Genomic DNA, 14,332 nt, shown 5'->3' with positions numbered 1-14,332 from the left:
AATCAACGCTGAAAAGTGGAAAGCAAGGCCTCCGTAAAATCGAAAAGCGCGAGTGGGGGTGGAAGGGGGGGGGAGGGTGTCGGATATTCCGATGGTCATGCACACTATCACACAATTGTATGCAAATACCACCCTTACCCTTGCTGGCTACGCCTCTGTGACCGAGTGTTGCGGACAGGCGGCCATATAGGTAATTATTATTATTAAAATTGCCACATCTATTTTTTTTTTTTTTTGGTGTCAGAGCAGAATCACCCCCATCCCCACTGGATCTGCTTCTGAGGTTGTGCCACCATGGCGCCGCTAGTAGTTAGTATAATAATGCAAACGCTTTAATTCACTGTTTCAAACACAGATATATCAGAGTGTATACGGAGGGACATGTTTTACAATTATATTAATGTCATTGTTTGGTCTCGGAATTCCCCTTTGTAGGTACTAATATAGTGCAAAATTAGTAGCGCAACTACGCCATTAGACTTGACTATATTAGACATGATTTATATTCGAATAAATGCACGGAAAAAAGTATGGCAAATAAACCGCTGACCTATTGAACTAGATGAACTTTGTTGTGATCTCCATGATCTTGAACACTACAAACACAGTTAGAATCAAATAACCAGTGGCGTAGCCACCGGGGTGCGTGGGGGGGGGGGGGGGGGGGGGGGGCGGGCGACCGCCCCCCCCCTATGAAACCTTGTCGCCCCCCCCCCCCCCCGTCGTCCCCATCCCCCCCACCCCCCTCACTGAGATTTTGAGTTTCTAAAAAATTATCATTGATCTAAATCTAAATAGTCGCAAATGATCCACATGATGACCACTTAGAAACGACCCTTCTACCGGCGACCGCGACCAGTAAGCTGACAACCGGCGTGACATAGCGCATAATGATAATCTAAAATGCGTATTAACACCACTGCACTGCTCGCTCACACCATGGAACACGTATTATAGACAGGTGGTCCGTGGATCACACAGTTTCAGTCAGCGATATCACGCGAATCGTCCACGCACAAACTTTTCCTCCATTCATATAAGCTAAATAATAATAATCGACCAATTAAAATTCCTTGAAATTAATAGACCACGCCTCAACAAAAGTTCTTTTTTTGGCTAATTCTGATGCCGGTAATGAAAGGGGTTTACAAGACATGACCAAAACTCCCGAAGGACGATGGACGAACTATTACTAATTTTCCTTAATTTCCTAAACTCTAATTATTATGATTTTGATAAATGAGTTTTAACATTCTTGAAAAATCTAAGATGGCCTTTCAATATTGGAATAAAAATACGGCAAGCTGGTCTGACCTTTCAAAGGGTTGTCAACTGGCAGATTTTTTTTCTCCTGATTACAGAAATTTCGCTGAATTTTAGGCTGTCTTTGCGAGGTTTTTTACTTCTTGTTTAGAAAAATACAAAATAATGTAAATGCTTTTATTGTACTTTTACGAGGAGATTACGATCAATAAACCACCAAAGTGTAGGTCTACTAGACCATTTGAAATTTTATATTGAAAGGAGCCCTTAGGCCTACAGCCAAATGTTGCCGATAAACAAAGTGGAAAACTGACTGTTGTCTGATGAGTACGACGTGCATGCCATGGTCATCATCGGGTCCGCGAGATATGGATTTCAGCGTTGAGCAGCTTCGGGTGCTTTCAGTTTCAGCATTCCATTCCTATTTTTTGATAATTCCCAGAGAAAGAACCACCAGTCTTACTGAAATTCAAGGTGAGTAAGTCAGTTCTTTATAAGTAATGAGACACGCAACATTACAATGACGCATGATCGACTAAACGTATGGCCTAGTGGCTTAGCCTCATGTGAGAGAAGCTTCTCCGCAATGAAGCTAAGGCAAAAAAAAAAATATTCGGTCTCTGGTCAGACCAAAGTTCCGGAATTGACACGGGGACGCGGCTTTTTTTTTTTTTTTTTTTTTCCTTAAAGCTTCGATTGTACAGACAAGGTGGGGTACTATTTTGCTTTTTTGGTGTCCTCATGTACATTGGTGTCCTCCATAATTTGCCTGGGTGCTCTCGATCATTTGCCTTGGTGCAATTTGCCATTCCTTGGTGCTCTTTGGTAAAAAAAATTTGAGGAGTTGCGGCAATAGAGGGCGCGGTTTGAGCTACCGCGGAACATTTTTGTACGAAAGTGTCTAAGCGTTAAATTGGTATAGCGCCCTCTCGTGATTATGAATCTAGAAAATTCCAACGTGATTCCAATTTTAGTCACATTTGTCCTGAAATCATTCCGATAAACCTCGCAATTATTCCTTCAATCAAACGTAAAATCCCAGGTTAACCCAAATGTTCCTAATCATCTGTATGCCGTCCATCGGCGGCTGTGCGTAGAAGCTAACAGTGAGTAGATTTATAGATGATTTTAAGGGATATTTTTTTGGGGGGGGGGGGGTTTTAATGGATAAATAACGTGGGTTTCATCACATGTTGTTTTATGGGTACATGTACGTACATTTTATTGATCTTTTGACTCAGGATTATGCCCTCATATTTAATCATTATTGCTGGTTAATTTAGTGTAATTTGGGGCTTATAAAAGCTTATCTAATCCCTTGGTTTGTTAGATAATTTAGTTGATACTTGGGGAAATTATTACATGAATCTTAGTCCATTTTCATGTGTTTTTCATGTCACCTCATAAATGTAGGTTCCAATATTTATTATTGTATTAATTTGGTTTTCCTGTAGAACCACGGCCTACCACACGGCTTACACAACCTCCATTGCAGTTCACGGCTCCCATTCCACGGCTTAAAGTTTACATCAGTGAATTAACCTAATCAGCTCAGCTACTATCTTCGTCATTGTAATGTGAGAACAATCAGTAATTAAAGGAGAGCACATCAACCAATCATAGACTCGTCACCAGTCTCCTGTCCTGCCCTTTCTTTCATGGTCCTTCGAGCCGGATTCGAACCAGCGACCTGCGGATTTTACCACAATGTCTGAACACCATGCCGATGATGTTCTGGCCAAGGAGAACCGTGATGAGTCTGTTGCCTCAAAGCACTCCGGCAGCCAACGTACTAATAGCTCATCAAGTTCCCGTAACTCACACCTATCCGGTCTTAGTGATAAGGATGCAGCTAAGATGCGAACACTCAGAAGAAGAATTCGTCTTAACGAGCTGGAGTGCCAACTCCAGGAAGATCAGACCGCTGATGAGCAACTTCGTAAACTTGACGAGCAGGCCCGCTCTGCCCGACTTAAAGCTGAAGAAGTGGAGCGACAGGCATTGCGAGAGCGTGAGGCCCTCACCTCCAAATTATCCCGTCAACGCAGAGTGCGGATTGCTCGTCAGGAACTCTGCGAGGCTGAAGCCATCAGCGCCATGTTGAATAACGAATCATCACCATCACATCCTTTAATGGGTACAGACGATCAGTCACCCCCACAGAGTGCATCCTCAACTCCACAACCAGACATGCAGCAAACATCCACAAGTGTTTCATCCGCTGTTTGTCATGGTAATCCAAGTGCTCCACTTGTGACATCTCACCCAGACATTCAGCAAGCACCCCCATGTGTTTCCTCCTCTGTCTGTCATCCGACTCCATCTGGTGCCCCATCCTCGACCTCACCACCGGACATTCAGCAAACACTACCCTGTGTTTCGACCTCTGTTTGTCATGGTGCCCCAGTGAGTGCGACCTTACCCGCATCAGTGGTAACCAGTGATGTCACTCCAAGACAAGGCATACCTACTCCAGGGACTTGTCCTCCGCACTTGCCATACCCAATGGCTTCTGTACCCTCCTTAACGGGGTCATCAACACCAACCGTTATGGATCTCCTTGTTGCATCATCACACGGGATCCCCAAACCTACCCTGCCAAAGTTTTCTGATGGGAAAGAGAAAGAATTCGCCCTCCTCAAGCTGGCTTTGGTGAACCTCATTGATGTGCATCCCCATCTTTCCGAACAGTATAAGTTCCAAATACTGATCGACAGACTTGGTGGCCGAGCATTAAAGCTTGCCAAGTCATTCCTGTACGCCAGTCAACCATACACCAGGCCCTCCAAGCCCTCACTGGCAAGTATGGACAACCCAGACAACTTGTGCAGAGTGAAATTGGAGCCATCATGTCCACTCCTTCAATCAAGTATGGAGATACAGATGCATTTGATGACTTTTCTCTTGATGTTCTGTCACTCGTTGGAATGCTTCAAGCCTTGGAGGGCGCGGAGGGAGTTGAACTTCGATGTGGATCACATGTCGATCGTCTGCTGGGAAAACTGGCCCCGTCTCACCGAAACAGTTTCATGGAGCATTGCCTGAAGAAGGGCATACTGGAACCGAACTGCAGCAAGACATACACCTTGCCCCAGTTTGCAGAGTGGCTTCGCACAAAGTCACAGTCCCAGAGCTTCGCAAGTAGAGCTGTATCAAAACACATCTCAGCAGGCTCTAAACCAACCCACCAACAAAGCCAGCACCGAGCCCCAAAGAAGGAGGTTTCCCCAACTGTGTTCATGGCCTCACCGAACACAAAGGACAAACCCAAGTTCAAGCCTAAACCATACTGTCCCTACTGCGACAACAAGGAGCACTTCCTCGGTGGCTGCCCAGAGATCAAGAAGTTGAGCACCGACCAGATCATCCAATGGATCAAAGACAAGGGACGTTGTTGGAAATGTGGGCGAACTCATAAGCCAGAGGACTGCACATTGAAAAAGCCTTGTCATACCTGCAAGGAAATCCACCTCACTGTACTACATGATGCCGCCAAGAAGGCAACCAGTCATGTGTATAGGCTCCAGACTTCCAACCAAGCAGTCTTCGTGGACAAACCAACTCGCCCCCACAACGTCATGCTCAAGATTCTCCCAGTTACCCTCCATGGTCCAGGGGGATCCATCGACACATATGCCATACTGGATGACGGTTCTGAAAGAACCATGCTACTCCAGTCAGCAGCTGCCAGACTTAAGCTTCATGGCAACCCAGAGACTATGTTGCTCAGGACTGTTCGTGAAGACATTGTTGAATGTCAAGGCCAGTCTTGTACCTTCCAGATGACAGCTAGAGACCAACCTGAAGTGATGTACACTGTAACTGGAGCCTTCTCGGCCAGTAACTTGTGCCTATCCCAGTACACATGTCCTGTTGAAGATCTGCAACACCGCTACTCCCATCTCCGTCACCTTCAGTTGCCCGTAATCAATAATGCTTCTCCACAGGTCCTCATTGGATCTGATCAGGCGGATCTCATCGTGGCAAGACATCCAATCAAATCTGGCACACGTGGAGCTCCAGTTGCCATCAACACTAAGCTGGGTTGGACCCTCCAGGGACCTGCTGGGAACCAGAAGCAGCTGAAAGAACAGAAGGTTTTCAAAACTTCTCTGTTTCCACAAACTACCGACATCATGCAGCACGTGGAGAGGTTGTGGCAGGCTGATGTGCTACCGTACCTGAATGACAAGCAAGCTACCCGCTCTAAGCATGATCAGCAGGCAGTCCAGATGCTTGAGACCTCAACTCAACGCGTTGAAGTCAACGGGATACGGCGCTACGCCACACCGCTCCTGAGGCAAAGGGACGAGACGAAATTCCATGCCCCGAAAGAGGCAGTGCTACCGACTCTGAAGGGGACCGAGAAGAGACTCGACAAATACCCACAGCTTGCTAAGAAACACAACGATGCGGGTCACGTGAGGATCTTGCCAAAGGATGAGGCAGACAAGTCCGAAGAATCCTGGTTCATCCCACACCATACCGTATACCACAACGAAAAGTATCGACTAGTATTCAACTGCTCCTTCCGGTACAACAACCAGATCCTTAATGAGCACCTTCTGCCAGGGCCAACACTCGGTGCATCACTCATAGGTGTACTACTCCGCTTCAGACAACACGCAGTAGCTATCTCAGGAGACATCAAAGCGATGTTTCATCAAGTACGCCTCCTACCAGAAGACCGATGCCTCTTCCGATTCCTGTGGCGCAACCTACAAGTCGACAAAGAGCCAGACATCTACGAATGGCAGGTGCTTCCCTTTGGCTCGACTTGTAGTCCCTGCTGTGCTACCTATGCTCTGAGAAAGCACGCCTTTGACCATGAGAAGGACTATCCAGAAGTTGCAAAGGCAGTCGACAAGTCCTTCTACGTTGACAACTGCTTGCAGAGTCTACCAGTCGAGACAGATGCCAAAGCCCTTGTCCAGAAGATGCGAAACCTGCTTTCTGACGGTGGGTTTGAAATACGACAGTGGGCCAGCAACGTTCCTGCTGTAGTAGAAGATCTCCCACCAGATGCCCGTTCTGATGGCTGTGAGCTGTGGTTAACCTTCGGGAGACCAATTCCACTGAAGCCCCTCTTGGAATGTTGTGGGAATGCAGTTCAGATGCCCTGCTGTACCGCCACAGACCCATCAGCTATGACTGCCTCAACATGAGGAATATGTATAAGATCCTTGCGAGCCAGTACGACCCTATAGGGTACCTAACCCCATTTACAGCCCGAGCGAGAGTCATTGTCCAAGACCTGTGGAAGACGAAGCGCAACTGGGATGATCCACTTGAGCCGGGTGATATCAGAGACCAGTGGCAAGCCTGGGAGAGTGAACTTCCCCACCTGACTGGAGTGAAGCTTAACAGATGCTACACACCACCAAATGTCAAGACAGAGGCTGCCCATCGCCAACTTCACATTTTCTGTGATGCATCGTAGAGAGTTTACGGAGCTGTGGCTTACATCCGAACAGAAGATGAAGATCACAACGTCCATGTTAGCTTCATCATAGCCAGGTCCCGTGTTGCCCCCAAACGGCAACTCTCAATGCCTCGTCTAGAGCTCTCTGTAGCCTTAGCCGGTGCCCAACTAGCTGATCTTGTCCAGAAAGAGTTGACTCTTCCTCTTGATGAAGTCATCCTGTGGAGTGACTCGACTACTGTGCTCACCTGGCTGCAATCAGAATCCTGCCGGTATAAAGTGTTCGTTGGCACCCGTGTCGCAGAAATACAGACCCTGACCGATGTTGACAAGTGGCGGTATGTCGACACCAAGAACAACCCCACAGATGACCTTACGAGAGGCAAAACCCTGGTTGACCTCAGCCAAGCCAACAGATGGAGAGATGGTCCTTCCTTTCTCCGGTCGTCTCCCGACACATGGCCAGCTCACCCGTCTACACAGACAGAAGACCCATCTGAGTTCAAGAAGTCAACCTTCTGCGGTGCTGTGGTCGTCATTCAGCCCAACTTACCTGATCCATCCGAACATGACACCTGGAGTGACCTTGTTGCAGCTACCATGCAGCATCTTCATGGGGCGGCCGAGGATGCTGATCCTACCAAGTTGGTTGAACAACGGGTAGAAGCCGAGATGTTTCTTTATCAGCGTGCTCAACAAGATTCCTTCCCAGAGGAGATTGCTTGCATCCAAGCAGGCAAAGAGCTCCCCCGTGGTAGCAGACTCCTGCAGCTTGCTCCAGAGTATGACGAATCTTGCGGCCTCATCCGAGTGGGAGGACGTCTTCGTCGTACCCAAGATCTACCCAAAGACACTAAGCATCCCATCGTGATGAATCCAGCTCATCCCATAACAAAGCTTATCATCCGTGACTACGATGAGAAGTTGCTCCACTACGGACCCGAGCGCATCCTGGCAGAGATCCGACGTAAGTTTTGGATACTACGTGGAAGAGAAGCAATCCGAAAGCATCAACGCCAGTGCTTCGAATGCCAGAAGTGGAGAGCTAGCCCTCAAGTTCCGAAGATGGGAGACTTGCCTCCAGCACGCCTCCGCCTCTTCAAGCCTCCCTTCTACTCAACAGGGGTAGACTGTTTCGGTCCAATGACGTGCAAGATTGGAAGAAGGAGCGAGAAGCGTTGGGGGATCATATTTAAATGTATGACCACCAGGGCCATTCACCTTGACCTACTAGACAGCCTCGATACTGACGCGTTCTTGATGGCCTTTAGACGGTTCATCTCCAGAAGAGGGAAACCATTTGAGATCCTGTGCGACTGTGGCACTAATTTCAAAGGAGGGGATAATGAGCTACGAGACGCCTTTGCTGCCATGGATCCCATCTTACAGCAGGAGCTTGCCAAGCACCAGGTCAAGTTTGAGAAAGATCAAGTCCGTGAAAGATGGCCTGAGAGTTGCCCTGAATGAGCAGTCCGTCCCTGAGTCAGTACTTCGCACCGTGCTCATTGAAGTCGAGGGAATCTTAAATTCCAAGCCTCTGGGGTATGTCTCATCTAATGTTGCAGATCCCGATCCAGTCACTCCAAACCTTCTGCTGATGGGGCGGCATGATGCGACTCTCCCTCAGGTTGTCTATCCTGCAAGGGATCTACTTGGCAGACGACGCTGGAAGCACAGCCAGGTCCTCGCTGATCACTTTTGGTCCGGGTTCGTCAAATCCTACTTGCCGACTCTCCAGGAGCGCCAGAAGTGGCGTACAGACCGTCCGAACCTGACCACCAATGATGTCGTTATGATTGTCGACCCAGCACTCAGCAGAGCTCAGTGGCCCATCGGAAGAGTTGCAGAGACCTTTCCGGGTTCCGACGGTCGTGTCCGCACTGCCAGCGTGAGCGTTCGAGGTAAAACCTACACTCGCCCAGTGGCACGACTGATCAGGCTTCCGGAGGTCAGTGACGACAACCTACCCGATGGTGAACCCGACAACACCTAAACTGTTAACCTGTATCATTACTCTTGTGATTCTTAGGGACACTTTCAGATCTAGTAAATTTTATGCTCAAATTTAGGGGCGGCTGTACGAAAGTGTCTAAGCGTTAAATTGGTATAGCGCCCTCTCGTGATTTTGAATCTAGAAAATTCCAACGTGATTCCAATTTTAGTCACATTTGTCCTGAAATCATTCCGATAAACCTCGCAATTATTCCTTCAATCAAACGTAAAATCCCAGGTTAACCAAAATGTTCCTAATCATCTGTATGCCGTCCATCAGCGGTTGTGCGTAGAAGCTAACAGTGAGTAGATTTATAGATGATTTTAAGGGATATTTTTTTTTTGGGGGGGGGGGTTTGTAATGGATAAATAACGTGGGTTTCATCACATGTTGTTTTATGGGTACATGTACGTACATTTTATTGATCTTTTGACTCAGGATTATGCCCTCATATTTAATCATTATTGCTGGTTAATTTAGTGTAATTTGGGGCTTATAATAGCTTATCTAATCCCTTGGTTTGTTAGATAATTTAGTTGATACTTGGGGAAATTATTACATGAATCTTAGTCCATTTTCATGTGTTTTTCATGTCACCTCATAAATGTAGGTTCCAATATTTATTATTGTATTAATTTGGTTTTCTTGTAGAACCACGGCCTACCACACGGCTTACACAACCTCCATTGCAGTTCACGGCTCCCATTCCACGGCTTAAAGTCTTCATCAGCGAATTAACCTAATCAGCTCAGCTACTATCTTCATCATTGTAATGTGAGAACAATCAGTAATTAAAGGAGAGCACATCAACCAATCATAGACTCGTCACCAGTCTCCTGTCATGCACTTTCTTTCAATTTTGGAGAAAAAAAAGATTGACGCGCATGATTAAAATCGACGCGCGCGCTGACCAGAGACCGACTTATTTTTTTTGGGCCTATATCAAGACATATCTTAGGAATTCCATGGAGAATGAACGCCTGAGCGACCTTGGCATGTTGTCCATTGAGAGGAGGCGCACTGAAAAGCTGAACATGGATGAGTTCGTTGACAAGTTTGCAGCATCCTATAAGAACAGAAGGATCAAACTTGTGTAGACACCACATTGACTTCTGTGGTTGGTTAGAACTAGTTGCTTTTAATTCAAGTGAGTGCATGCGCTGTTTTTTTCGTATAATTACGTATTTAAGGTATTGTTATTATTATTGCACAAAGCTCCCTCTCACAATGTTGGTGTCTAGTCCGAAAATTAGCATGAATGCAACATTGACAGGTGGGGGGGGGGGGGGGGGGTATGGGGGTATCTGTAGATCAAAATTTTCCTGGTCGTATGGTCATGCAAATCGTTGTCTACAGTCGTTTGGCAAAACGCCAGCTTAAGTGTCCCAACAACCTTGTCCAACATTGAGAGCGCAAGCCCAGCAATTCACAGCACCACCAGGTAACTCCTAAAGACTTAACAGGTCATGTGTGTACAAGAACCCCAGGTCATGTGTGTACAAGAACCCCTATGCTCCGCTTAGATAGTAACATGACGCCCCCCCCCATGAAATGTTCCAGACCCCCCCCCCCCCAGCGCCTCCCCCCCCCCCCCTGAAAAATTCGTGGCTACGCCACTGCAAATAACCCGCGCATTTTACGTGTCTGCTCTATGGACTTTGGCCAAAATTGTGGTATCCAGCTGGAAAAAAAATACATAATTGCACGTCGCACTACCTCCAGGGAGAGTTGAGAGTTGGGGACAGGCTTGGTACACATACAGCAAAATACGTTGCAACTTTGCATCATTCTTTCCGTTAGCTGAAGTCCTCTCATACAGTTCAAGACTTACGAGGTCGCCAACAATGGCCTCTGGCGGTAGTGGTACGTATATGAACTGAATGATGATCTTTTTTGATGATTGAATACTGATAATTGTCGTTTCGATAGCATAACATTTTATGTTCTTTGTGCTTTCACTATTGTGTACATGTAAACAATATACCGCATAACATGTAGGCCTACGTGCAATGTCAGAAATCGCATCTGACAGAGAAAAAAAAATACTGCAGTGTTCACGTTCCTTTTCAGCCTAGGCCTACATAGCTTTTTAATTTTAATACAGGGGCCATTCCATGTGAAATCGGAAACAGCAGAAAATAGGAAAATTTACCAAATCTTCCGAACTACCAGCATTACAAATTAAATGTAGTATCAAGTTAAAGGGAACTACAGGGGCTTTCATTTGAAAGACAACTCAAGTTGGTTATTTGTTTAAATGATTTTGGGTCCAAATTATGAATTGTAGGTAAATAATTTGACCCCTTGTTGAATCCCATATTATGGTTTTACTTTATAGGATAGGATCACAAATCGACTTACTGTGGGGGGGGGGGATGATAATCTCACCGCTTTTTCATTTGAAAAATGTATGTTTAAAGTTTCATTATAAGAGAGTCACACGTTAGGGACACTGCAGGGTTGACACAAGTTTCTCTTATACGTTCCGATTTCATAAATCTGAAAAAAATAGGTCTCACAGAGGAGCAGAAAACGGCAGGAAAAAAAGCGGAAGTGCAGGCCGAAAATTATTACAAAAACTGCATTGTCGTTCAGGACTCAAGAGACACAAACATAGCAAGTAAGTTGGTTGATTTCCTGTTTCATAAACTGGTTTGTAAAGCAATTTTAGTTTTTAGTAAATTTCCAGATTTACATGAATGATATCACAAATCATTACCATTTTATGTGCCATCTTTGCAAACTTGAGAATTTCAATTAAAAATTTCTCATCCCTCCCCCCTCCCCCTTCCTTAAACAGTTTTACCGGCTAAGTGCAGAAGGTATTCTTCGGGGGAACTTCTTCTTGGAGAAATAGATACAATGGTGACAGAGGAAAGCCTGCCTGAAAAAGTAGTGCAGTTACTCAGATCTTGTGGTTGCTACATTTCTGGTGTGGTGCAAGGATGTATAAAGCTCCTCTTGGCTTTCAGAAGCGTCGAAGGCCTGAAGAAGTTCTGGGGCATATACTCCAGCGGAGAACTTCAAAGTTGTCTTGGCAGGGAATTGAAGATAGATGACATTAAGATTTCAGAAGAGGATTACCGCAGCGCTCTAAAAGTCCTTGAAGATGCAAAACGCGAAGAAGGTACGAAATCTTATTTTGACAAATTACCATCGTGACACCGTATGTTTAAGGGTGCATACAAGGAGTGCCTTAAAAGTGTAACCCTTTTATTATTAAAGTTAGACATCAACCGTGATAAAATCTATTGAGAGAATCAACATTGGAAATGAAAAAAGAAAAGAAATAACGATTCATAATCTACAGGCTAAGGTTAACTTGAATTATTTTTTTCTGATGATTTTACGTAGCACAACTGCGGGAAAAGTTGTCTCAGAAATGGGATGCTTTTGAAAAGGCAGCGAAGGAATATGTTCGTGATCGTAGTGATACGATATCGTGTCTGGAGAGATTGCAAACCAAGGTCGAAACTGCTCAAAGAGGAGGAAATGCTGCAAAGGTAACATATTTTTGACACTGATTCCAAAGAAATAGTGTTTAGCCGGATTAGTTCCTAGTTACCGCTTTGAAAAAAGCTCCAGAATCAATGACCATCATTCACATCGCACAAGATCTAGTACTATGGGGAATGCTAATCTGCCACGTCCCAAAACCGAATCTTGCAGGAAAACTTTCCAATATCAGTGTGCCCAAGCCTGGAATGACCTACCAGCAAGTTAAAAGGATTATTTCCAACAACTGTACAAACCATTATCAACCATTTTGACTCTTGACTAGCTGGGTTATTGATGATTTTGTTAAATTGATATATTTCTTCAATTTTGATCAACCAATGCAATAATGATTTCTGAGGGATTGGATAATGTGCCTATCGTTGGGCACTAGCTGCTGGATGAAATGACTTTTAATGTTTATGTTTATTGTTATTATTTGTTTATTTTATTGTTTAGTTTGAACGCTAAATTTAAAGCAATTTTCATGCTCTCTATTTTTAATATAACGCTTGTTTCATACTGTGCAATGAGAATATACAAACATGTACTTAAAATGTGATGTTATCAATTTCATGTTCAAATCGTGTTTAATTGTATTATTACTCCTACTGGGACCCATGGGAGATCAGTCTTGATAAAATGACTGAATTGGCCACCAAGTACAAAGTAGAAATCAATAAATCAATAAATAAAAAGATGCCAAGCATTTAAGGCCTATTTGAACATGTAGGCCTATTTAAGCTTAATTCATTCCAACTTAGACTAACATAACTCGTTCATTTCAGTGAGTAAAATCAATTTATTTGTTGACAGAAAATTCGTTCATTGTGTAACTCAAACAACAACGTTGGCTAATTTTGCAATTTTTTTCAATTTCTTAGGTGTCTGCAGGATTAATAGCCTTTGGTGCTATTGCCGCTGGAATCGCATCAGCGCCCTTTTCTGGTGGGACATCACTTGGAATGGGTCTTTTTCAGGCTGGTATAACCCTTGGTCTTGTGTCTTTTGGGGTCTGGGGCTTAGCCAATCTTATCATGCCGATTGTAGAACTGTGGCTTGCAGAAACAAACGCCAAGATCATTTCAGAGAGAGATGTCATTGCAACCCAAAGCTTTCAACGTGCATTTAATGAGCTGAATTCCGCCTGGTCAGAGCTGAAGGCATTTGGCACAAGTGAAGGCAGCGGTCCTAGTGCCTTCATAATCGAGCGTACGTCGCACCGTTTGTTCGACGTGGCAGCAGATCCCGAGCTTCGCCATCGCGTGAGGGATCCTAGGGCTGAGTTGTCGGTCGCGGAGATCCCTCCAAATTTCGGGGAAGTCATCACACCTGCCATCATCTTTCAGCGTAAGGAGCTCCAAGACGTGGTAGGTGCAATTCGCAACGTCGCTGGAGCAATCAAAGCCCCCTCTGAAGGCGAGCTCCGCACTATTCTTGATGATATGAAATCTCACATGGTAAATTAGACGAAAGTAGCGACAAAATGGCTTGGGCGTCAAAACACTTTTGTCTGATGATCCCCTTTGTTTTGCAAAGTTTTTCAATGTTTCAGGAATTAATCAAATTGCAGGCTGCTCTTTGTGTTGTTAAGCAAGGTAGAGGTGAACTTTTGAAGTAAAGGGTACAACAATTATTGATGGAAATGTTGAAAGAAATGATGGAATTCTGACCAATATAGTGCAATGATGAAACATTGTCAGCCTTTTCAACAAGATGTAGTTGCCCTACTTAAAAAAATATGTCAAGTTTTATTTCATAAAATTAGTTTCATGTGAAAGCATGGTGTGTTGTGGCAGCAAATAAAAACTACTTAAATTAATTTGGGGGCAAAAATGTTTAAATTTACACATACGTTTGTTCATAGCCATTACATTTTATCATTTTCAAACATAAGAAAGCCAAATAATCGCCTAATCACGGTGTCATCAGACAGATATTCTGTTGTGTTCATATAGTTGCCTCTGTAGGTTTTTACTTAAGCACTGGAATTGTCATGATGCATTTCTTTTTGACAGATACATGATTATGAATGGCTGAAGAAAATCAAATAATCATTTCACGACAAATTAGGAAACTGGTTAAGAAACCAATCGGCTTATTCCACAAGGGATTTTACACGAAATTAAAAACAATCAGATAATAAATGAAAACAAAAA

The 14,332-nt window shown here is 44.6% G+C and overlaps 1 protein-coding gene across 1 annotated transcript; it reads left to right on the top strand.

Moving 5' to 3' along the window:
- The first annotated feature begins 6,424 nt into the window (after positions 1-6,424).
- Positions 6,425-8,678, top strand: LOC119726178. The gene is made up of 3 exons (XM_038197812.1): positions 6,425-6,616; positions 6,704-8,120; positions 8,251-8,678. The coding sequence occupies exons 1-3, from the start codon at positions 6,425-6,427 to the stop codon at positions 8,676-8,678; spliced, it is 2,037 nt and encodes a 678-aa protein (XP_038053740.1).
- The last annotated feature ends 5,654 nt before the right edge of the window (positions 8,679-14,332 follow it).

The sequence above is a fragment of the Patiria miniata genome, unplaced genomic scaffold (genome assembly GCF_015706575.1).
Source record: "Patiria miniata isolate m_02_andy unplaced genomic scaffold, ASM1570657v1 HiC_scaffold_1, whole genome shotgun sequence".
Lineage (NCBI taxonomy): Eukaryota > Metazoa > Echinodermata > Asteroidea > Valvatida > Asterinidae > Patiria > Patiria miniata.
The sequence above is the reverse complement of the archived record's forward strand: the minus strand, read 5'-3'. Positions and strand labels throughout refer to the sequence as shown.